Source organism: Calypte anna, chromosome 2 (genome assembly GCF_003957555.1).
Source record: "Calypte anna isolate BGI_N300 chromosome 2, bCalAnn1_v1.p, whole genome shotgun sequence".
Lineage (NCBI taxonomy): Eukaryota > Metazoa > Chordata > Aves > Apodiformes > Trochilidae > Calypte > Calypte anna.
In genome coordinates, this window is record NC_044245.1 from 19721180 (window position 1) to 19746179 (window position 25000).

At 35.8% G+C, this 25000-nt stretch overlaps 1 protein-coding gene across 1 annotated transcript in view; it reads right to left on the reverse strand.

The window, feature by feature from the left end:
• Window positions 1-25000, reverse strand: part of PLXDC2 (plexin domain containing 2) — a 229301-nt gene that overhangs the window by 36629 nt on the left and 167672 nt on the right. Inside the window, exons 5-9 of the mRNA XM_030445902.1 lie at window positions 22451-22573; window positions 19584-19702; window positions 12886-12985; window positions 4150-4245; window positions 3187-3268 (exon numbers count right to left, since the gene is read on the reverse strand). Of these exons, the coding sequence (XP_030301762.1) occupies window positions 3187-3268; window positions 4150-4245; window positions 12886-12985; window positions 19584-19702; window positions 22451-22573 (520 nt within the window). The remainder of the gene's footprint in view (window positions 1-3186; window positions 3269-4149; window positions 4246-12885; window positions 12986-19583; window positions 19703-22450; window positions 22574-25000) is intronic.

Genomic DNA, 25000 nt, shown 5'->3' on the forward strand with positions numbered 1-25000 from the left:
AATCTCCTCATTAGCAATGAGATACTCTCCTGCTGCAGAAAAGGGAGGACTACATCTGTTGGAAGATTACTAACACACTGGAAACCTGTAACTATCGAGTTAAAAGCATTCTTCAGGATTTTCTGCTGAAGGCTAACAGCCTTACCCACTGGGCTTTGCCTAAAGCCAAGAGAGACAGACTTTGGTTTCCAACCTCCTGGACCAGCGTGTCCACTCAGCTTCACAAACCAGAAGCACTACTCAGACATTACTCCTAAGCATCTGCTTCTGCTTACTTCAAAAACCCCTACAAGCACTCATTCGGAAGCGGATTGTAAATATTGATTTTCTTTGTACTCCAGGTAATTCTGAAATATCTAAGTTGATACTTCATGTAATGCTTTGTCTTTGTTTTTCCAAGTAGACTTTATTCTGCTGCAGCAGAGCAATGTATATCAGAAAAGGGAGATAAAACTCTAGTTTGATCTATAAGGCTGGTGAGTGAGGAGCAGCTACACCCAGAAGAAGCTAGAGTACTGGGGTGAAAGAACTCAGAACTTTCCATACTTCATGATTTTTTATGAGGACAGTTAAATTTTCCAGCATAGAAAGTGCTTCTATAACACATGCAAAAAAAAAAAAAAAAAATTAATACAACAAATATTTATTTTGAGGGCTGCAAAACTATGATGTGGTACTGAAGTAAATCATTCTGAGCATTCTTCTTGTGATCCAAATATTTCCATTGTGAATTAAATGAGGCACTTTTTGTATTTCCCTAAAATGAATAAACATGCCAAGTAACAGCAAGATAAAAGGAGAGAGGCACCAGACTAGAATGCAGGCAAGAGTATCCAGAACTGGCAGGCAGCAGAAAATTGTCAAAGCTGAGACAGGAATGTGTCCTGATCACAATGATCCTGCAGTGTAATGTATCCTAACTATATAAACACTCAGGATTCACATTTTGGAAAGCAAACTGCCTCTTCTCACAAAATATGTCTGCTTATTATCTCAAATCTGTTTCTCTGTAGAATGGAATTAGTTTAAATAAGCTGCTCACTTCAGAAGCTAGAGGAGAGTGACCAAGAAAGACAGTGGGGCCTGAGACAGAAACTATCACAAAAGCCATGTTTCCAGATGAAACAATTTTGAAAATAATCTGTAAAATCTAGTATAAAATGAAGATGTTCAGGGACTGAACCATAGTATCAGAAGCTTCAAGACACAGCTGAAAAAATAATGAAAAAACTCATCTGACCTCACAGCTGGACCTGTTTTGAGCAGGAGGTTAGAAAACATGAAATCTAGTGGATCCTTCCAGTTTCAACTACTATGATTTTGTGCACAATTCTTCATTAGCTTACACCTGGCTCAATATTATACATAGATCTTTATAGATCTATGACTGAAGTCCCCAGCTAGAGACACAATCTTTGTTTTTCTGGATCCATCCTTTTTAAGCAATCAGTTCCAGTTCATTCTTTTGTGGCTTGTCAAACAATGTCTAAACATAGCCTGAATGAAACAACAATCTCACTACTGTCAGGAATGGCTTAATTACCAGCAATAAACTGTGCAGTCTATCTGCTGCAGCTCGTCAAAAATGTAACTGTGCTGCAGTGTGGAGCCAACAGGTTTGGGGAAAAAGTTCAGGACACACTCACAGTAGGTTCATCTTTGGTTACAGCATAATCTTCATATATTTTTTCCTGGAAATTTTAATTGAATAGGAGTAGGTGTGTTTAAACTGTATTTTCCATCCAGTTGTGAAGAGGCAGAAACAAATTCTCCTAAATACACAGAAGGGGATAAAGTGAAACTACGTGCCTGGTGCTGCTTCCTGCTAAAGGTGAAGTATAAAATTCTTTTAGTTTTCTACAGTGAATTTGTGCCTCAGTGAGTGAAACAGATTTTCCACCAATTCTATAACTTAGGAAAATCAGTTCTTCAGAAACTACAGAGCAAGACAAAGGATGTCAAGGTTTGTTCTTCATAAGAGATCTGAACATTACCATCTCTTGGACTCTTTCTGGAATTGACTATATTTAAAGAGAAATAAGAACACTGGCCAGAAGGGAACAGACCTTGCTCAGACCAAAGCAAACATTCTCATTGCCACACTTCTTAATGGAAGTAAAATCAGGCAATGTTTGAAAGCAAGAAATTGGCTAAAGCAAGAAAAATATCTTCCTGGCTCCTTTCTACATGTGTCCCTACTTTTGAAAATGCTTGATATGTTTTCTGTGAAATTATTTAATTTAGCTCTAATTCCATATCAGGAGTTCTTTACAAGACAAACTGGCAACAGAGTCACTTCTCAAATGACTAAGGGAGTAGTTGTTTAAGGGAACATAATAAAAGTGACCTAAAGTTCCTAATTCTGTACCATTATCATCAACAATTTATCAGGTTTTCAATGTGGTATCAAATTATTACACTGTTTTAGACTGCTAATAGCATTTTCTCCTCTCGTTATGCATCCGTTTTATATAGAACATTTCTGAACTTGTTCACTAGGGTTGAAAAACACAGTAATAATAAATATCCATTATGATACCCCAGCTTGTGCAAGAGAATTTGTGTTAAATAAGTTCTTGATATGAATGTCAATGAAGGTCAGTGACTGAAGAACTTTTGGGTAAATCTTCAGCTGCAGTTACCATTTTGCTGTCTGTGCTCCAGCTGCTCCACTGAATCTAAATTGCTCTTGCTACTGACTTGACTGTTCTTGTTGATGAGGCAGTGAGGGGCTGGGAGACTCAATGTACCCACTAAGTATAATGAGAGGTTAGAAGAGAAAAGACTCTAAGCCTTTGGATGTGTCTTTCTCCCTACTTCTAAGAGAAAAAGTGTTTCTTTATAATTTCATTACAACCCCACAACTCCATGAGGTTAATTTTTTTTAAATGAAGCCAGGAATTGTAATTTCTACTTCTTGTTCCCTTTCAGAAGGATTTTAAAGTTAAGGAAATAGGAAAAAGGGTTTAAGTCCCAGAACTTAACAATTCTTGCCTAATTCTTTTGCTAAAGTGAAATGGGACAATGATGTGTTAGGAATTGCAACTGAGGTGTACGTCCATGTGAATGCATATATATAAGAAGTAAATATAACCCTTTGTTCTGAATAAGCTATGGGTAACGTTTTTTGATATCTCTTGAGAACAGCTGTATACAGATGCAAAAAAGAAAAATCCTTTCCTTTACCTTTGGAGTTTGCTGCACCAGCTGCAATTGAAACCAATCTGGGCAGTGACACAGGGACCACAGCTGGTAAACTGGAGACAAGCTGGGATGTAGATAAACAAACACAAATTATTACATTAGTCTGACATACTATTCTCATAAAAAGCACAAAAGAAGGTTACATCTTCTGATAATTTATATTTAGGGACTCAACAGTTTTGCAAATGTCCAAAATAAGACATTAAATCCAGTCTATTAATTTGCATGCACAACTATGTTCAGAGAGGTACATTTTATCCATAGGATTTAATTTGTATTATATGTATTCCCATTTCCATAATTGTTCATTCATCTTCATTGTTAATTTATTATCTTTTTTCATAAGTAGTTCCTTAAATTTCTTCTTCCCTGGCTGCAGTGTTGTTGGTGTTGTTAGCAAGCAGACATACGCAGATAGTAAGACTGAGAAGGAGGGTGTGCAAGAAAAAAAAATAGATGTTTTTGGGTATTTTACAGTAGTACATCTGGCAGTTTATACTCAGGGATTTTTAAACAACATGGTTTTACCTTGGCCAAAAGAGGCAGAGCAACTGCAAAATGTGTTTGGAGGTATTCTTTCACAATGTGATGCACAGTGTACAGAAAAAATTGTGTTTGCCTTACAAGCATGAAGACTTTTTGTTTTGTTTTGTTTTTAGGAACAAAATTCAAAGGAAATATAATAATTTTTATGAAAAAGTATTTGGTACAGATTTCATTGAAAATCTACTGAGAATCATATGCATATAAACTAACTTGGAATACAGGAAGGTGTACAGATAATGCATCAACCATCTGGGAGTAAATCTGAGACAGGATGAATGAATCTGTCCATGATTTTATGTTAACAGATAAAACAATAATCAAAATTTTTTATGTCCTTCTGTCAGGGTGAAGGGGGAACCTTCCCAGATATTCCTCCTGGCCACGTTACACTTTACTTACTTGGAAGAGGTATCATTTCAACAGCTGAGAGATTGGTAATCTTTGACATCTGTAGCTCCACCCTGTGGTACTCATAAATCGTTCTTCTACGGACATCTACCAGGAAAGAAAAACACAAATATTTTCACACTTTACTATGTTGCAGTCTGTAGATTGAGAAAAATACTGGATATAATGATGACTCATTGTTCCTTAGATGTACATTTGACAGCAATTTTCCTCAAGAATTATATTTTTAACTTTAGACACCATGGAGGAACATGTAAAATGGACAAAGAATTTTTAACTTGAGAAACCACCAGAGTTGATAGAATAGGTACCTATTCTCAATACAAGATTATGAAAATTCTGAGTGTGCTCTCAAGCATCTTAGTTATTCATTTAGGCAGAAATTCTAGGCAGTATAATGTCAAACATTCAAACATTTTAGGCTGTATTTCAGATGCTTGCTTTCCAAAAACATTTCTCAGCTTACAGAACTGAGAGAAATGCTTTATATGTTCATTTGTCAGTCCTTGTCAAGATGTGCAAACAAAGCTGATTTTGTTGCTTAATCAAATTTGTTAGCTACAAGCTAGCTGATATCTAAATGCACTAGCACGTTTCTTTTGTAATGTTATAGTAAAGAAGATGAGTCAAGTTTTCCTAACCAGCCAATGCTCTGCATAATTTTTATACAAGCTGATTGTGCCTAAGTTTCTCAAAGCAGAAAAGCAATATAGTCAATGCACTATTCTTTTGGGCTTTGAATACACAGACAATTGCAAGACCCAAGCACAACGTATAAAAAAACCACATAATTGTTAGTTTCCAGATCAATATTCTATCATGTATTCTGAATAACCCAAATTTTAAGTGCATGTCTGTAAAGCAGATGAGCTTGTACATTTGCAAATTAAAAGTACAGCCTATACTACCACAGCAATGAGAATTCCCTGGTGTGCTGGATTCAAATTTATGACTTTTTTGAAGGTTTGCTATTCTAATTGAAATCAATGCCAAATACAATCACTGAGCCTCAGGAGTTATGTCACAGAAGAATAAAGGTTTCAACGCAGTGGATTACAGGTTATTTCAGGCAGCGGAGGCCTGAGTCTACATTTAAAAGAAGGAAAGGAATTTCAGACAGCTACAAACTCAATTTTAGGCAGTCTTTCCTGTTGCCAGTACTGTATGGATTAGGGCACACCTTGTTGCTTGGCAGAATGGCTGTTTCTGCAGCTTGAAGTGCCCTCACATGGGCTCCTCAGCTGTAAAGCAATCGCATAGAACCATATCCGAAGTGTTTTTTGCAATATCTCATTAGGAGGGATGTTTTAGGCATTTTTCAGACAGAAAGTGGAACCTCAACTGAAATCAATCAACTAATAAATATTAATTTTTTAAGAGAAAACAGAAAGGGCACTAAGGTGTCCTGTAGCTAAGGTGCCTCTTTGATCAAGTGGATAAGACTTTGTAAGTACAGAGGGATGGCCAATCTCTAAAAAGCACACCTGAGAATGCACTTTTCACTACACAGAAAACAATCATCAAGCTATTGCTCTCAGTTGGTATAAAAAACTTTTAGTATGAAATGGACATATAACTGATCTAGTTTTATGTTATACCTACAAAGTCATTCTGACTGGTTCAAAACCAGATACAGGTATGTGCCAGACCTTTACTGTCCAAAACCAATGCGCAGAAAGGGTTTACAAGGCAAAGCTAATCATGTGTTGGGGTAGGGAAAATGTCTTGCCAACAGTTTGAGATTTATGCTCCCAGGGTGGTAAGTCCCACAAAAACACTTGCCAAATCAGAGTGATAAGGGAATGCGATTGAAATGAACTCCAGCGCTGAAGACTGTAATTTGTTTCCACAGAAATCTTTATCCTTCTGTTCAAAAAAAGAAGCAAATGAACATATAAATTAAAATGATGGGTGCTGGTACTTTAATGGGACACCATTTCATCTCATCAGTAACGATGCAGATCGGCATGCTACAACCCTGTTATTCCAAACCTTTCCTAACATCCTCACAGAGCTTGCAAGAATAAAGGAGTTTCTGTTTTTCTAAAAATCCAGTAAGAATCAGGCACTCAGGTCATAGGCCCTTTTATCCCAGTGCATGGAATTTCTAAAAAACACTGATTTTATTAGAATAAACTTTGTTATTGAAAAAACCAATTTCTAATCAAGCATAGTTAAGCATGATTGTTGGTACCATTAAATCCCAGTTCTTGCTAGACTCTGGTTTGATCGCTTCCTCATCAGGAAAAGGACTGTGCCAACCACAGGCAGTGAGTTCACATAAGAGGGATCTATTTACCTGCATGACCAGGCTGGAAAAAAACAGGTGTAGATTCTTCTAAAAGCCTGATCTGAAATGCACGTAGCTTCTCAAAACGCACTTTTCCCTCCTTATTTAGAATTCTGAGCTTGTATCCCCTTTACAAAACAGGATGCAAGAACTAAAGAGAATAAACTGAAAAATTAAGTCTCTTTCCTGACACTTTCCACCTGAATCTCTTCACATAAGACTCCTGCTCCAACCCAAGACACACTGTCTTTCACTCTGGTGAAACTTGTTCTTGTCTTATGCTGCCTATTCAGCTCTTTTACAAATAAGTGGAGAACTACCAAGACCTTAGAGTCCACGTAATTCAGTATGCACCCTAACTTGACAAGAAGTAGTGAAATAATTTGATGTAGTAACAGACTAAAAGAGTCATTTGCAGATATTTTGCTGAAAATACATGGTATATCAGGTCTAAGAGGAAAGAAAGGAAGAAAGGAAAAGTACTTTCTACATGCCTATAAATTTCTGAAGTACCACTCTTGGTTCCGAATTTCAGAAAATTTTTATATCTTTGTCTCTTCATCCTGAAAATCTTTTACTTTTCCATAGGTCTTTGGAGTATCTGGAACACCCTTTCTTACTGAATGATACACAATGTAATCGTTTTGGATTTTTCAGTAATAGAGCCAATTTTTTTTTTACAGCATGGTTCAAATTGTGCTTTGGTTTGTTTCTGTGGCATATATGTGTGCTGTCTTTGAACACAAGGCCAAAGGTACAGTCCCAGCAGAAAAAGCTGAAGAAAACAACAATATGTATTTAAGGTAAGTACATTCCTCAGTGACCTAGGGAGATATTGTGGTGGGTCAGAAAGCCAACTGAAATAATTCCTTCAAGGGCTTAAGCAATGAATTGGTAAATTATAGATGTAAATTATTGATTCTGGTGTGAGAAAACATTTCTATGTAGTTTTTTAAAACCAATTTTAAACTCAAAATTGGCATTTCAGTATTCTGTGAACAGAACTTCCAGAGGTAACTAAATGCTCTGAACAAAGAGTGCTCTGGAGACCCTCTCAGTTCTGGAAGACCACCAGTGACTTCCTAACATACCTGAAGGGTTAGTAGTTAGCAATAAACCATTCTAAATATGTGTCCAACAGACACACAATCTCTGGTGCTTTTCCATTGCATAATTACTTTTCTTTGCACAGCACTCAGCTAAAACCTGCAACCCAGTTAAATGTGAAAACATTGGGGATGTCAGCCTGATTTTTTAAATTATATGTTAACACAAATAAAAAACTTCGTCAGTGAAATATTTCTAGGGAATAGAGATTGGCCATATACCCAGGAAAAACTGATAAACAAGGCCATATGTATTCATAGAGCTGCACATTCATTTTTAAGTCTAGTAGGGAGATAAAACATAAATGGTAAGAGGGTGCATTTGATTATGTAGAAGACAATTTGAAGCAAACAATTTATGAAACATATCCAGCATACATTGCAAACAATTTATGAAAACTGTAACAGTGAAAAACAGAAGGGTGGGGCACAGCTGCTATACAGCCACTCTGTTTTCTTGATAGAGACTTTGTTTAGCATCACTGGCTGACTAAAATCTTCATGAAAATACGTATTTTGCCAGCCTGGGGCGTCTGTTTGCTATCATCACAAAGGTAAGGGAAGCAGAATGTCAAAGCAGCCTGTGTACTTTGTTTATAACAGCTTCATATTACTAAAATGTTCAGAATTAACTAATTAATTCTCAAGGAACTGACACTGGGATCAAACATACCTGTAATTAAATCACCATCATAATTGCTCTTGGCTATGGACTATTTACACACCTGTCTGAATCTAGATCAAAACTCAAGATTCTCTAACTGTATTAATTTTATCATTCTCCTGAAAGCTACATACAAATCCTTTGAAGTCTGGAAGCTGCCCCTCAAAGACATAGAGTATGTGAATAAGCAAACTAGCAAAGCAGGCTCTCAAAATCCATACTTTATAAACAATGCAGAAGAACATTTCTGCACCAGCACTCTGTGCCTACCTCACATCATTTACTTTGAAACTCTTCATGTCCATTTAGATTTATCCTAATTCCTGGTGCCAGATGAGCTACCTTTAGTTCAGGATCTAGGTGTGAAAAATATCATTTATGCCCTTTAGCCACTATGCACTGAACTGCCTAATTTTGAGACTCATCAATGGCCACGTAAAGCTTTGGCTAAAACAAGAACATCTTAAACTCTGATTTCCTTGTAGCAGTCCCTGAAATGGTGACCAAAGATTGGAAGCATGTCCATCTCTTTCCTGCACTGCTCCTGAATTGGACCCACAGAGTGAAAGAACCCAGCTGCCTGGCTAAACACTTTTGGACAGACAAAACATGCAGGGCTGGAGGAATTAGTGGCACTCTGGCACTGGCACTCTGTGGGATTAGTTACAGTACTGGAAAGTAAGAATACTGCAAATGCTGCAAATACAGAGTGATAACTTTTGGCTCCACTTTTCATGGAGGAAAACAGTAACATTACCAGTAAGGAAGGAGCAAACTAGACCACACATTTGCAGATAATGATGTACCCTTATGCAATAAATATCACAACATAAACTGCATAACACAACATAAACTGCTAGTCTTCTTTTCAGGAAGGTAATGGTAAGGTTCTTTCAGGGGCTTGGCTGCTGTAAACAAACTGGAGAGACATCTTCAGAGAACAGTTATAACATGCAGAGATGTCAATTATATGCTTGAGCTACACTACTCATTGCATGACACTGTCTGCAATAAAACTGGAATATTACAAACATAGAGCTATGCTACAATTTCATTTGTGCACACAGTGTTGTTGAGTAACTTCAGTGCCATTACATATTGGGCTGTCAAGATATGGATTTTCTAAAAGAGCTGTACCTAGTACTGTGGAGGCCAAGATCATGGAGGAGGATGTCTCATCATAGAGGAAACCCTACACATTATCTGTAACTCACTCTGTAGACTCACTGAATCTGGCACTCATTTGTATGAGTGTATTTCACAGTCTTGTGGAAAACAAAGCAAGCTTAATGGTGAGCTTTTTAATTGTGAGAATAAAATAGTGGTTTGCAGGAAATACTTCATTTCTTCATACACAAGGAAAAGCTAATTGAAAGACAAAAGGATAGAGAATAGAAACAAAAGAAGGAAATGTAACAACTCTGAAGGAAAGCAAAGAAGCAGGAAAAGAAAGATGTCATGAAATTAGAAAGAGATCTTGGGATTCAGCAGAAAGGAGAGCAAAGGACACTGTAGGTGACTGAAAGAAGGACCAACAGCAGAATGCCAAGGATGGCTGAGATAAAACAAGAAATAAGAGGAAGCAGGGAAGAGAAGGTGGTTGCAATGGCGCATGAACAAGGCTCCTGATGCAGTGAAGATGCTGAAGAAAAGTAAAGATGGAAGGGTTGCTGGAATAGCAGGTAAAGCTAACCTCAGCTTTGCCTCTACCAATCATGTGTTGTCTAACTGGGAGACACCCATTAAGTTATTATGCAAGTATTCAGCTTGCCTGAAGAAGCAAATATCAGGGTGATCCCTCTTGCTTATCAGACAAATCAAAAGCAGACATCCAGTGCCGAGCTCTCGTCATTTGAACTGCCTGGAAGAAGCAGAAACTTTTTCTCTGAAATTAATCAGTGGATGTAATTTGCTATTTTGATGCCATATAAATCTCAGAATTTAGGGCTTTCCTTGTTAACTTCAGTATCGAGCAGAAATTTGTTTCCCTTCACACACTGCCATTATCTCCAAAGCACCTCTAGAATACCCACAGACATACGTATCCATACATTCACATATTACAAAATACAAAAGAGTGACCAATCTCTATTAATATAATAACACAACACACAAGCTTTAAAATAAAGACATTTTCCATATACAAACAGAAGTAGCAGATCAAGAAACAAAACCAGAGGAAACAGGCAGAAGGCCACATGGCAGAAACCTTCCATCTCTTTGCTCTCAATCTTAAAAGATAAAGGGAAAAAATGTAAGTACCTGTATTCTTTTAGAGACAGATAAAAGGGGTCTTTATATGTGTTAGTATAAAACAAAAATAGGAATGAAATTCTCAGGGTCTTCCATTTCCTAACATAAAAAGTTAAAAAAAATATTTTCTTCTTTGCTCTTGGCTCTTCAAGATTATCTTTTTCAGCACGCACTAAAATGCACTTCTAAAATCAAATGACTGATTAAAAATAATGTTTTTCTCTCCTCAAAATGAAATAGGTTTGATTTGGGTTCATTTCAGGCTTTTTTTTTTAATAACTAGCCATGAAAATAAAGGCAAACTGGGTACTCTTAATGATAAAGTTTTTGCAAAAATAATAAATATGGACTAATAGCTATACTACTTTGCCTTCTTTTGGGACAAACAAACAGCAATTTAAATTCTTCTATTGTCTTTAGAAGCTAACAAATGAAGTAAGCTAACGATTCTATCATATCACTTTTTCAGTAATTGATTAGAGCCATGGTTGATTTCATACCTCTGAAAAACAAGACTGCAAGAACATGAATATTGTAAGAGCATCTAACACTGGCTCTCTATGGGCCAACATTATTTAGCAGTTCTGTCAGGGTGTTATTATGTTGCCTGTACATACTAATATAAACCTGTTTCATTGAAAGTACAATTTGCCTTCAGAAAAATTTACCACAAGCTGATTGTTCCCTTGATTAATGCTAGCTCTAGTTTGAGCTGCAAAATAGGAGAATTAATAATGAATTACTACCATCCACAGAACCAGTCACTAAGGAGAAATGCAGTGTATTACACACAGTAATACAGAATAATGGTATCAAAACAGTTGCTGCAGGGGCATGCTTTAGACTCTCTACCCACACTATTTTTTTCACCTGCCATTCCTTAATGTCTCTTATGAAACACCAGTACATAACTGTGTCTTCATTATGTAGTGGTAGCAAAACAAGGTGCATGTCTGAAATATTCAAATATTCAAAAATAATTCAAACTAGAAAGAAAAACCATACATATTTTACATGCAAAATATGTTATTCTAAAATAATTCTTTTAGTGATGTTTGATGATGGAGGCTTGATGTCAAAAGATCTGCATACTGCTCGCATCTCATATTGAATTTCTGTGTGGCTGTTCTCAAAAACCACTTGCACAAGTCAAACAACCTAATTTCTACCTGAATACATCTTAGAAGCTCCCATAAGCTAGGACTCATGGAAATATTCAGATCAGTCACTTACAAATGCCACTCAAGTTACTGAAACTGGTTGCCTATATTCATTTGTTCCTAAGCTCTCAGAAGAAATCCATGTGACCATAGGCACATCACATAGATCATAATTCAGAAATAAATTTCTTACAAGAACGTATCTCTTCAATGGAATCTCAGCATGCCAACCTCCTTCACACTATTCTAAGTTTATGACACACAAGAGATGCTACTGAAATTTTTCATCTGACCCACAAACAGGACATATTAGAAGTGGTATTTATGCTCCGTCATATCAAAGACTGTTGAAATGTGATAAAGAGGGGATAGGACAACCTGCAATTTCTCTGTCAGCCCATCTGCAGACTGCCTTAAAGATGGGCTGGATAAGAGAGATTCTTATGAGCCTTATCTGCACCACACCTCTGCCAGGGTTCACTTCGGGAGAATATGTCTGGACTCAGTCCTAGGAGGATGGTTCAAGTGCAGTGCCTTCCATCTACACCCTTCCATACGAGGGTTGTCCAAAACTGAATTTAGTAAATTGGCTCCTAAGGTGTGACTAAACCCAACACACTCAGAATAAATGGCAAAAAAAAAATCTCCAAGGGTTCTGGACATGGGATGTTAGAACAAAGCATTATGGAAATGACATTTGATTTCCTACAGTTAATTTTCAGCCAATTCATATAAAGCACATTTAATACCAGAGGAAATGAAATGTTACCTGCATTACTGTTGCCATGACTATGTGAGCCCGAAATGTTATTTAATAACAACATCTCCTCTTCTTTTATCTTACTAAAATGTATATATGAATTAGAAGTTCAAAATTTAAAGAACTTCCAGCCAGGATATTTTTTTTTCACTTGAATACAGATAATTTTTCTGAACAGGTTGCTTCTTTGCAATCATGGGCAAGGATACATATTCCTGATAAAGTATCTTATTGAATAGCAACTTATGCTGGTTGACAGGTTAATTTTACATTATTTGTCCGGTCATTTAGTTTTATTTACTTAATTTATCAGCTAAGAAGAAAGAATGACAGAGAAAGCAATACTGGGAATTCCCAAGCAAATAAAATTACACTTGAATTAACAAGCTGAAATTAGCTAAGCGATTTGTTGTGCAACTAATCATCTTTGATGAAATCAGCTTATATTTGTTTTTCAGCCTCCAAACCATTAGCACTACAACAAGATTACATACTAGGAATTTGCTGGATCCTGTGCACAACCACAAATGCATCTGAGAGTCCCACTTTCACTGGGTGGTTGGTTGAACTTATTTGTGTCACAGCAACAGGAATCTAGAAGACAAAACAGGAAGATATGCATGAAAAATTAAAGTAAAAAAAATTTGACTGAAAATAGCAGCGTTGTGTGAATCTGTAAGTGAACATATAGCCAGCACAAACTAAAAGTCCTACATAAATATTTTATATAATACAGCATCAGACAACTAAGGATATATTGAAAATTACTGGTTTTAATTTTTATTCTATCCCAGTTTGCTTTACTTCTTATATAACAGTATTTACATCCGCACTTAAAGGTGGAAAAATTGTTAATGATATAGAAAAGGGAAGTAATTTTCAGTAGTTTATTTCCCTCAGTTAAAGACAAAGTGAGATGATGATGTAGTATCAGACAAAAAGGTAGAGGCAATACATTTTGTCTCCTATTGAGTTCTCAAACCATGAAAGTTCAGCTCGGGATGAACATTTTAAAAGCCAATGGCTCAGTTAACTTGCATGGAAAACTGTTTGAAGAACTATCTGAAGAGAGCTCTGGCTCAATTATATTCATGTTTAAATATGTCTTCAAGTAGCAGGGAAATTATCATCATAAAGAATGTGGAAAATGCCAGGTGCTTGCTTTCTAATCCCTAGCAGAAGAAATAAAAAGCCTTTACCATAGACTGGTACATAACAGAGATACTCATGCTGAGCAACAGTGTTGAAGACAAAAAAAGATGTTAAATTTGATTTAATTCTTTGGGGAATTTTTTAAGGTGTTTGACTTAGTGACAAGTTAGCATTTATTCACATTAATATAATTAACTAGACTGAATGATCACAAGCCACAGCCATTACTGAAGCAGCTCAAACTGAGAGTGTGTCTTTACAGTACATCTTGCTTCTCCAGACATCAGAGCTAGTGTTCAAAAGTTTTATTAAAGAGTAGGGAGGAAACATAAATTGACTTCCTAGCAGTTCTGCAGATGACACTGGCAGAGTTTTTGGGTTTTTTTTGACTGGACCAATTAGCAATGTTAGACCTTGAGAAAAAGCACAAAATTTTAACCAAAGAACAAAGAGTGAAAGGTAGAAGTTTGGTGACCCCATTCTAGAAAGCAGCAGTTCCAGAAGGCCTCTTAGGCTGGTAATGTATTAATGACTCCAGGTGTCAGAAGGGACATTGCAGCAAGAAAACTTTAGTTTTATATTTGGTGGAATACAGCCTGAGAGTGAGGTGGTCATTTTACTTACACCTGCACATTAGATCATCACTGAAATATTACACAAACTTTGGAAGGGTCTCTTAAAAATAAGCTGAAAGCCAAAGAGAAGGAAGATTAAAATGAGTCATAAAATATTTTGTAAACTTCTGCAGTTCTCAAATGCCTTTATGGGAAGAGTTACAATTCTATCTATTTAGCTTCTGAAATGAAAACTGGGAAGCTTCTGGATTACCATAAAGAAGTACTGACTTTAGGGGAAATAACTCAGAAGCTAAAGAGGTTTTCCATCTAGTATAGAAAGATATAACCAGTAGCTGCAAGCCTCAGACAGATACCTTCAGAGCAGAACAAGGTAAGCATCTCTATGACTGAATGCTAAGAATCACTGGAATAAACTATCAAGTGAAATTACGATTTTCTACCCATTGCTGCTTTCAAATCATAACAATGTCTTATTTTTTCAAAGTGGGCCATCAGTTAGCCAGGCTGAAGAGAGATGAAAGAGATGAAAATGGATTAAGTGTAAGGAAAAAAGATAAGAAGTGCTAGGCTCAGATAATCTAATAGGTTGTTCTGGCGTTATCTGTGCAAAACTACCACAATCAAACTGTTGGTCAGTATTTTTCACATAGCAAGGTAAAAACAAGGTAAAAAGTTAGATATACATCTGGTGACTGAGGATTCAGTATTGTTTACATATCAGTTAATGGCATGAATTCTGGTATCTGAGTTCAGCTTTAGTAGCTGTTCTTCTCCTTGTTCCCAAATTATCATTTAGCTGTGCTTTTTCCTGATTGCACTGGTTATCTGTCTAGGGAAAAATAAATTTTGTAACATTAACAGAAAAAGTGAATAATGACTAACAGTGTAATGATTTTCCAAATCATTTCCAAATCATTTTACTGACTAGACAGTTTGTACTGGTTTTGCTGATTTAGGGTCTCTTGCACACATAATCTGCTCTGGTATAACAACAGACATGATATAAAAACAACATGAAAAACAGAGTGGCTTGGAAATGTTGCTAGTCTTATTGGCTTATAATAAGCTTAACTTTCATGCAGCTCTTGGAGAATATAAGAAAGCTGAAAACTGATACAAAAAACTTCAGTGAGCTCAGAAACAAGTCTATAAAATTTCTCCAGTGTTAAACGATAATTAAAATACCACAATTATTCACAGTCTCAGAATACTCTAGCAAAGTATGAAAGAAACTGTTTCAAAAGATCTTGGGGAGTATACTCTAGAATAGCTATTGAAAATAAAGTTAGAAAAAGCAGTGCCTATGCAATGACTATTTCTCTTCCAAGTTGGAAAGGAAACACAGCAGATGAAGAAAAAGTTCAGAGAGTTCAAAAGGTTACAGACACAAAATGTAGCTGGCATTATCAAAAGGTGTATAACCAAAAAAGAGCACTGGCAAAATTAGCACCTTGAGGCACAAATTATGCAAGATCCATGAAAAGAATTAAATTCATTTTCACATGTGAGTGCAAACTAGAAGAAACTGCATACAGACTTTCCTCAATAAGCCTCCTTTTTTAATTCTAGTGTCTTGTTACCTGTTTCTTTCTGAATCTGTAAATAAATGACCAGTTTTCAGCTTTCGCTAAAAATTATGAGAACAGCAAACTAATTTTTCTTTCTTTTTTGTTTGTTTGGTTTTGGTATTTTTTGCTTTTTTTGTTAGGAGTAATGGGTTTTTGCAGTGCAAATGCTGAAAAAGCCTTGGGTTTTATTTGATGGGGATTTTCATGGATTTTGTTTGGTTTTTTAAAATTTAGTTTCAACACAATTTGGCGTTAAAGTATGAGAGTCTTAGTTTCCCTATTTAGTAAAAATTATGAATGCTTCTAATATGTGGTACTGAAACAGAAGGCAGTAGCCAACTTGAAAAGGAAACATGAACAAAAATTTCAAAGAAAATGAAAAAATTTTGGAGAAAAAATTTCTCAGTAGATAGTGCCCAAATCCCTGCAGGTGTCAATGCTTCTACGGTAGGCAATCTAGCAAGTGTGAAGGACTTGTGGAATATATATATAATTTTCTAACTTTATTGCTAAAGTTATTGTAGGATCTAGTCTAACAGAGTGGCAGCTTTAAGCAGCTAAAATTTTGGATCAATGTTTTAGAAACAGAGAAGATTAGTGAAAGGTGAGGAAATCTCATAAATTTAGTATAGCCAGCTCTTCAAACTGAGGTAGAGCCTGTGTCAAACAGGCACACAGACAGAAATGCAGTCAAAGTAGAAGGGAATCCATGACCCAGGAAAACTCTTCTCTTAAAAAATTACAGTGTTATTATATCTGCATTTTTACAAATCACATATATATATATTTATAAAGTGTGAAAAATAAGTAATTTCACAGATCTGAATACATCATGTCAAGATGAAATTGTGCATTTCAGATTGCTTCCTATGGGCAAACAGCAGAACACAGAAGACTGGGCAGGACAAATTTTTTTGATACTCAGCAAAGCCCAATCTAGATCCTTCCTCAGTTGTCAAAACCAGGTTTATGAGGTAGCAAATATGATGTGGGAGCAGAAAGGATATGAAAAAGGGAGTCTCAAGTGGTTTGAATAAACAGGAAATAAAAGGTAAAGTTCACCTTAGTTTCTTTAGACCAAAAAGTCTTCATCTGTAGAGACTTTATTTTAAAAGTAGATTCACCAATATGAGCTCCTGGTGTCACTAATACAGAACCCCTGTGGGATGCTTCATAAAGTTACTCACATGTTTACTTCTTTACATGTCCTTACATGGTGTTTCAGCTTGGATACTTTCAATGAAAATGTAATGAAGACCTCACAGATTTGTCACACATCAGGGTCATATTTTTTGAACTGTGATGCTAACATGAAACAGCAGCAAAAAACCCAGTAGAAATCACGTGCAACTTTTACTCATGCTAGTGAGCACTCACACAAGTAATCTTAGTGGAATTAATGGGGCTTCTGACAACATTACCCACTAGCAAGAGAAATGGTTCCAGGAGGAAGGACTTCCTCAGAGAGCAATGTATTCAGCCCTAGAAATTAAATCAGTTCCTAGCCAAGCTTCAAAGCGCTAGAGTCAAATTCAAATTTACAGTTGTTTAAGTTTTTCTTTTCAGACAACTTTTGTCAGACCAGTGATTGGAAATTTTACTCCATTTTCACCATTTAGGTGAAAAGCTAAGGTAGCTTTAATGGAGTCAGACAGGCTGCAAATAAAGAGTATAGTCTTCTGGAAAGCTCAGTCTCCAAATCCATTCTACAATGGAATTCACAATGGAATACACTAATTGTAGCTTTCTAAGGTTTTACAAAAGTCTTTTGTCAATAGATTTACGGACCACTAGTATGCTTCTATTACCACTTTAAAAATTCTCCTTTAAAAATATGCAATTGTTCTAAAGTTATGTTTGGTATCCACATCCAAGGCAGGATTAAATGATGACAGAGGATTTAGAATATTCTGGAGTGGAAAAAATGCAATTATCCCATTTCTAAATTCCTTTTTTTTTTCTGTCTCAGAATGAAAAGAACATTGATAAATCCTCCCCACAAAAGCACTGTGGCTCTGGAGGAAGTTTTCATCACTGCTGTAAGAGCAAGCATCCTAAACCATCATAGCAGAGACCTTGTTTATCCAGGGACATGACATAGTTGCATACAATTCTAGGGAACCTCATGATTAATGAGGTGGCCCATTTACTCCTGTCTTCCTAAATGAATAAATTTTTCCACTGCATGGCAGTCTACATCATCATTTACATTTATGCAAAATATTATCAATTTAGAGCAGGAACTTCTATTATCCATATTAGACTCATTTTGCACAGGGCTGGACAGTGACACACAGGGCAGGGCATATCATAACCAACAATAGTTGTAACTTGAAAATGTTACCATTTTAATGTCAAAATGAATACACAGTTCTTGACAAATTTATTTTAAAATTATAAATGGAAGTAGTGTCCCTCCCCACTTCTCTGGGTTTTGCAGTCAGGAACTTCTCTGCAGTGTTTAAAAAGATTCAGTTTTATTTAAAAAGGTTTCAAAACCAGGAGATAATCAAATGTTTGGTGCACAATCCTCTGTCAAGCACAGCCTGCACTGCACTAACCAGAGAACAACTTTCATGAAGTGGGAGTTTATTTGAGACCTGTACATAAGATGCAGAAAGAGAGCCAAAGCAAACCTTGCCTCAGCATGTCTTTTATAAGATAAGGAGAGCCAGGTACATGGGCACATCAGAAGTTTCTTGTCTCTTCAAAACTAATCCAGTAGGAATATCCTGCAGTAGTTCTTTTTTCAAGGTGAAAAGAAATCTATATTAGGTGAAGATAGACTGCTGCTAGTAGAATAACCCAGATCCTCACTGGCTTTCTAGTGAAAAGCAGAGAGAGGATTACAAGTTGTTTTTTTTTTTTTAATTTCATTCAGATACATGGCTTCCACATAGGCATGGACAATGAACATGAAGGCTTACAATTGATCTGTAGCCAATTTTCTCCTAGTCTGGACAATCAGTCACATGGTTGATTACATGGTCTTTAGTGTAAGGAGGATAACAGAGAGAGGTAAATCTTGAAGAGGAAGTCACACCTTGTATGTAAAACTGAGATTAAAATGATAAGACATTGTTCTTGTTCCTCAGAGACTTGTGATTATCTGCCTTCCAATTCTCATTTGCATGAAATTCAACAGGAGGTATAGCATCTAGGCTATAGCCTTCAAGATTAAATACAGTCCAGTGGAAGCAAGAAAAAAAAAATTAAAGTAAGAATTAAAATTCTGAAACATTTGCAGAATGCAGAACTTGAGACAGCAACATGTTGGTGCATTGAAGGCAAACCAAATGGCCGCAATCAAAACAATTTTATCACCAAACAGACAGAAAACCTTATGGAGCTGCAGATACAAACCAGTTATTTCTTTGAAATATATGAACTTTGAAATACATCAGCTGCCAAGAAATGATAGTTGCAGGAAAAAGGAAAGGTTTATCTTTTAAAAGAGGTTTTTTAAAAAAGGTTATCTTTTAATCCAAAACTAAATAACAATTGATTCTGGAGTATTCTCAAATAGGCCCAAATTAGGTGAAATAATTAAGAAAAGTAGATCCCATGTTTCAAAACTCACAACGCATTTACAAGACAATCAAAATTTTACTAAACCTTCAACACTTACAACCTTACAGCTGGAATCCGGAAGAAGCACATTTGAGCCATGCTGGTGGTTTTCAAATCCATCACACGAACATCATTTTTCCAATAATGGAATTTTCAGCACAGTAGTGATCTTATAAGCAATATAATGGCATTATCTTAAATAGATGAACTTTCAAGTATTTTCCCCCCTTGCCCTACATCCCCCCACCTCTCCAAATGTGGGTAGTTCCTAGTAGGTATAAAGTAATTTGTCTACTTAAACGACAATTTTCAGACCAAACTTACTTCTTTGTAGCCAAAAATGATACGCCCATCATTGAGAAGGGTGGCCTGAAAAGTGAAGCTGCCCAGGTTGTAATTATCCTGCAGATGTACATGGTCCCACTGGACAACTAGTGCTGTGCCTGTGAACCCCAGAGGGGGGGTAGAGAGGCAAAGGGAAGAAAAAAATATGAGAAAAATATTAACTGACTATATAGAAGAGCACTTAACTGCAGTTACTTGAAAAAAAGAATGGGGTTTTTTTGTCTCTTTTTAGTTACTTTCAGCCCAAAGATATTACAAATGTAAGTAGCAACTGAAATCCTCTTAAAGGCAGAAAACACAGTGCCACAAATAACTATTTCAACTACTCACACAGAAGCTAAAGTAAGAGTGGTCAAGTAATTAATTTGGAATTGTACAAGGAGTCAACTACCAAAGGTAGGAATCGGCACTGAGAGTTTAGGTGTGATACCACAACCACTGCTCTGCAATGGCTTTTTTTGTAAAATATATTATAGACTATGAGAAGTGCTAATAGCATTGCCTGGTTAGTAAAAGTTATTATTTGTGGAATTCAGATTCTTCCATTAACAATGCATTAACATATATAGAACTATTTTTTTTTATTCATGGTACAAACCCATGCTGAGATTCTGCACCTTGAAAAATATTAGCTGTTGGCAATAAATAAGTGTAGTTTAAATTAGAAACATTAAGAATTCATGGATGAGGTAAATACTGTGTCTAGTGTTCAGCGGTTTAGTTGCAATAGGATTGCTTAATATTCAAAGTATTCTGGCTTAATATCCATTTATGGCACTAAAAATGTACCCCAAGCAACTTGAATGCCCTGTGAGCATGTTTTACAGGTGTTAAGGGTTACAAACACATTCAAGCAGCTTGGCTGAAAGACACTTATCACCAAAACTGTGTTTACTGAAAATGACTTGTCTTTATTGCCTCTCTCAACATACTTCTCTCTCTGACACTGATGGGATTTCTGTGCTTTGATTCACAAAACTTGGGTCAGTATGCATCAGTGAGTGGGTCAGCATGCATCCAACTCAGTGCATTTTTAATATATTCTTGAAACATCTTTTAACACAGATCTTTTGTGCTGTAACTTTCATTCACCCATCCTGGCAGGAGATGTCACAAATATATAAGCACGCAAATTTTGGTGCATACTGCAGTAAATCCACCACATTATTGTCTCGTGTGTCTAGTACATGCTCAGTAAAGGTCCACAGGGTACATTTTGCCTTCTGTGATCACATTCCTTAACTGCTTTCTGAATTGATTGCATTAGACTTACTTTTAAAGGCACTTTAAAAGTTTTAAAATTATTGCAGAAAAAATAGCCAGAATTTCTTAAAGTCAGTCTTTGAGTACCTCAGATCTATGCACATCTCAGATCCTCAAGCTAAAGTGGAAGTCAGGTGCCTCCAAAATAGTCTTGTAATTCCCAGGGCATTTGTGTAGATTTGCATGTACACAAGTTCATTGCAGTTAGCTCCATGAGTGAGACTTTGATGGGCCTCCACGTTCTCTTGCTTGCTCACTATGGATGCTGCTCAAAAGCAGTATGCTTACTCATATGTAAAAAACACAGATTAATAGGAAATAAGGAGCTGAAAATACAATTTCTTCATCTTATAAGAGAGCAAATTCTTTGCCCTGAAACACATGGGGTCCAAAAGATCACCATGTCTTACAAATTAGAGGGATACAAAATATCAAAGTTCAACCTTGTTATGAAAGCAATGTGATGCAGACCGGTACACCTGGTATGAAGACTGAAGATCAGGAATACAATAAGAATTCATAATACTTTCCTCAGAATCTTCAGATTCATTCAGTAAAGATGATGGATATCAGGTCATAATGTCAAAAAATTTATGAAATGAAAATAATTTTTTTCCTGTTTGAAAATGGAAGGGGTAGAATTTTTTCACCTAAGTCTATTTTATGCTGCAAGTAATAATTAGATTGAAAGCAAGGGTTATAGGATACATTTTGATTCCTGATCTAAAGAGTAAAAATTAACACAAATGGTTGGAAATGTGTTTTTTTGGACATGTTTATAATTTGTGTGAAATTTCACTAATTGAATAAACATACATAGTACGGCACAGGCTCATCCAGAAAGATTTAAAATAATCATAGATCTCATTATATTAAGTCAAGATACTAAACTCTCTAAGTTTTAAATTCAAAACAGTCACTGCCATTGTATTTTGTCACTAAAGGCCCAAGGTAAGGCACTAGGTGCCTTTTAGTCATATTGGTTGTGTTTTCAAAATATCAATTACAGCAGCATTCATGAAGCAAATATGCACATGTTCAAGGCCTTTGGAATATATCAAAGAGCTTCAAGCATAACACTGTAGTTTGCTTTTTACCTTTTCATTTCTACCAGAGACTGCTGGGAACTTGTGGTGTAGACGAATGTATTAGATTCTGATCCTGGGACTCCATGCACACTTAAGCATTGACAGGTTTATTAACCTTGTATCTGGCCTGCTTCTGCCCTGCCATGGCATTCCACAAATCCTACTTTCATTTTAGATAGTGGGTAGATGTTACTTATGATATATATTTTGAAGTAACAGGAGAATGCATTTTTATACAAAATAGATTTTTCCTTTTAACACTAATAAAACACATTGTTTGAGTTTACCATCCAGAAGATATCTGCCCAAGTAGGGAAAAGCACTAATTACTCTAACCATAATTTAACTTAAGAACTGTTTGTGGCTGTCTAGCTATGTGTTTTATACAGCCTGTAAGTTTTGGTTTGTTTAAAAATATTAATTTTTTTCCTCAAATTAGTTATTTAGGAGAATAACAGACACAGACACATTGACTTATGAAGGACTACTACATACCATTATCAAAGTATCTGACTGTTGAATTTCTTGACACACTGGGGTCAAAATTTGCCATTAAAGGTGCAATATATTGTGTAGCTGTTAGCATTCGATGTACAACTTCTCCAGTATATATGAAACCTACAATAAAAAAAAAAGAGACCATAACGGTAACTTTGGAACAGATTTAATAAAATGGCAGGTTGAACTAGGCATTGCCAGAGCATTAAAGTGTCATTTGACAGAAATAAATCCAGGTTTATAATTAATTCAAGTAACAGATAAAATTTCAGGAAAAAGTCTGTGTTGACTGCCAGAAGAGCAAGATCCAAGGTGAATAACGGAACAACTAATTCAGGAAGCGTATTTTCATACACAAATAAAACCAGAGCAAACTCAAGAACAGTTCCAGTTATGGAAAAAATGCAGATATGTAGCATTATCAAAATGAGCAACTTACCACCATGCTTAGTCCATAGTACCTTCTATCTCAAAAAAGTCTGCAACTTATTTTGCAAATTATTACCTCTTCAACCTAAAGTTGATTTAATAACTCCTATCACACTAGAGTGAGTCTTCTCATAAGTTTTACTTTAGCTTTTTGCTTTGCTGGTCAAAACTGACAAACTTTAAATTGTCTAGAGCTACAGGTAGAGTTTTAAAACTAAGGTTTACATATTACCTGTCCTCTTAAAGTATTTGCCAGATGGTGTCTTATGCTGAAATCTTAGCTTTTTCTCCTTCTACTAAATGAAGCATATTCCAACAGAAAACATCCCGATTACAAAGAGAATCACAGGATATTAGGAGCTGGATTATTAGAGTTGGCTAAAAATTTTCTAAAACAAAAATTCTATTTGGAAGCTACTTCATAGAAACTAAAGTCTTTACTGGCAAATGAAACAATATTTATGCTGGTTAGTGTTTTCTTTCTTCAGTCATAATGGAGAGTCTCTCTTCCTCTACAGCCCCTTTTACTGTGAAGCCCAAGAGTTCCTTTCTTATGTTTCGTGTCATGGCAATGCAACAGATGATGATAAGAGCATATAAATCTCTCTGTACAACTCAATTATGAGATTCCAGAACTAAATACAAACTTGAACAACTGGAATTCCTATCAAGGTAGAAATACCATTTTTTAGCCAGCCCCATTTGGTATATATTAAAAAACTATTAATGTGTAAATTCACTTTCTTATGAATAATATCTTCATCCCAGCCACTGCAGGATGAGACAGGTTTGTTAGAAGACTTGTTGATATTGGGAATCTCTAAAAGCATGAAAAAAAAGCCCCAAAAACAGTTTCTAAAGTGCTTCAGGCATCCTTCTACTCCCATTCTCTCCTGAAACACGTTGGTAAATGCTAACTGTTCACAGAACTAGTTCTAGAAGTCTTAGGATGCTATAAATAAACAAACAAAAAAGGTGGTTCTTTGTAATAATCTGGAGGTGAAAGATGTGACCTAAGAAAAAGCCATGTGTGGAAAAATACAACAAAAGATTAAGTTGGAAACGTCTGGGATCGACAAAGGGGTGAGCTAGAGATCTGGCTGCCTTTGATTACTTTAAACCAAACCTATAATCCTATAATATTTTAATATCAGGACACCTCCTAATGAATAAATTAATTTTAGAACTAAACTAAAATTGTCTTTTTTTTTTTTTTTTTTTTTTTTTTTTTCCCTGTGGGTGAGAGGGATTCTGTCAGTTATGTCTCTATATATGTGGGGTTTTTTTGCTAATTGATAGAGGGAAACACCAATTTTTTTTTATTTTTTAATAAAACCACCCCCACATTCTTACAAGCCATGTATAAACCTATAAACCAGAAGTTTTGGATTACACAATTTTGGCTGTAATTTGACTCTATTACTCATCATTTTAGGACAGGAAACAGTCCTGCCAAAGCATAGTCCCTTAAATACATTTTAATTATTTCCTTTTCTTTTGCTGTCTAGTTCTAAAATTTAATTCCCTTGAGAAGCATTCCCTCATGCTAAAATACATATAATTTCAAAGAATATTTGTGCTGCTTATTATCCTTATTTTCATGTGGATATGCATTTTAACACAATCTTGGGTAAGTCTATAGACTTGAAAATACTTCTCAAAAAGATTTTAAAGGCGACATAAACAAAACTTTTGAACACATATTAATGCATTAGAATTAGTCCTCATACTTCAGTACTTATTAATTCACTTCACAATGGTCCTATCCTTGATACGATTTCCCTTTCATGCTTTCATCCCCTTTAAAGTACAAATGTCACCGTTATAACTAATAATGAGGCAGATACAATAGGACATGAAAGGACTTAATTGTGCTGGAACACATGAGTAACTAAATCAGCCCAGGTAATTAGTAACCACAGAGTGTATTCCGAAGTGTTTGCCGGATGCAGCTTTACTTTAGACAAAAAAATGGAAAGCAGGAGGTGGATGATAGCTGGGAAGCAAGCAGGCCTTGCATGAAGATCATTCTAATGAGAACTCCAGTCATGCATTGGAACAACTTGAAAAGAACCACAAAGTCATTTCAAATCATTCCAGAGATTCAAAGGCTGAAGC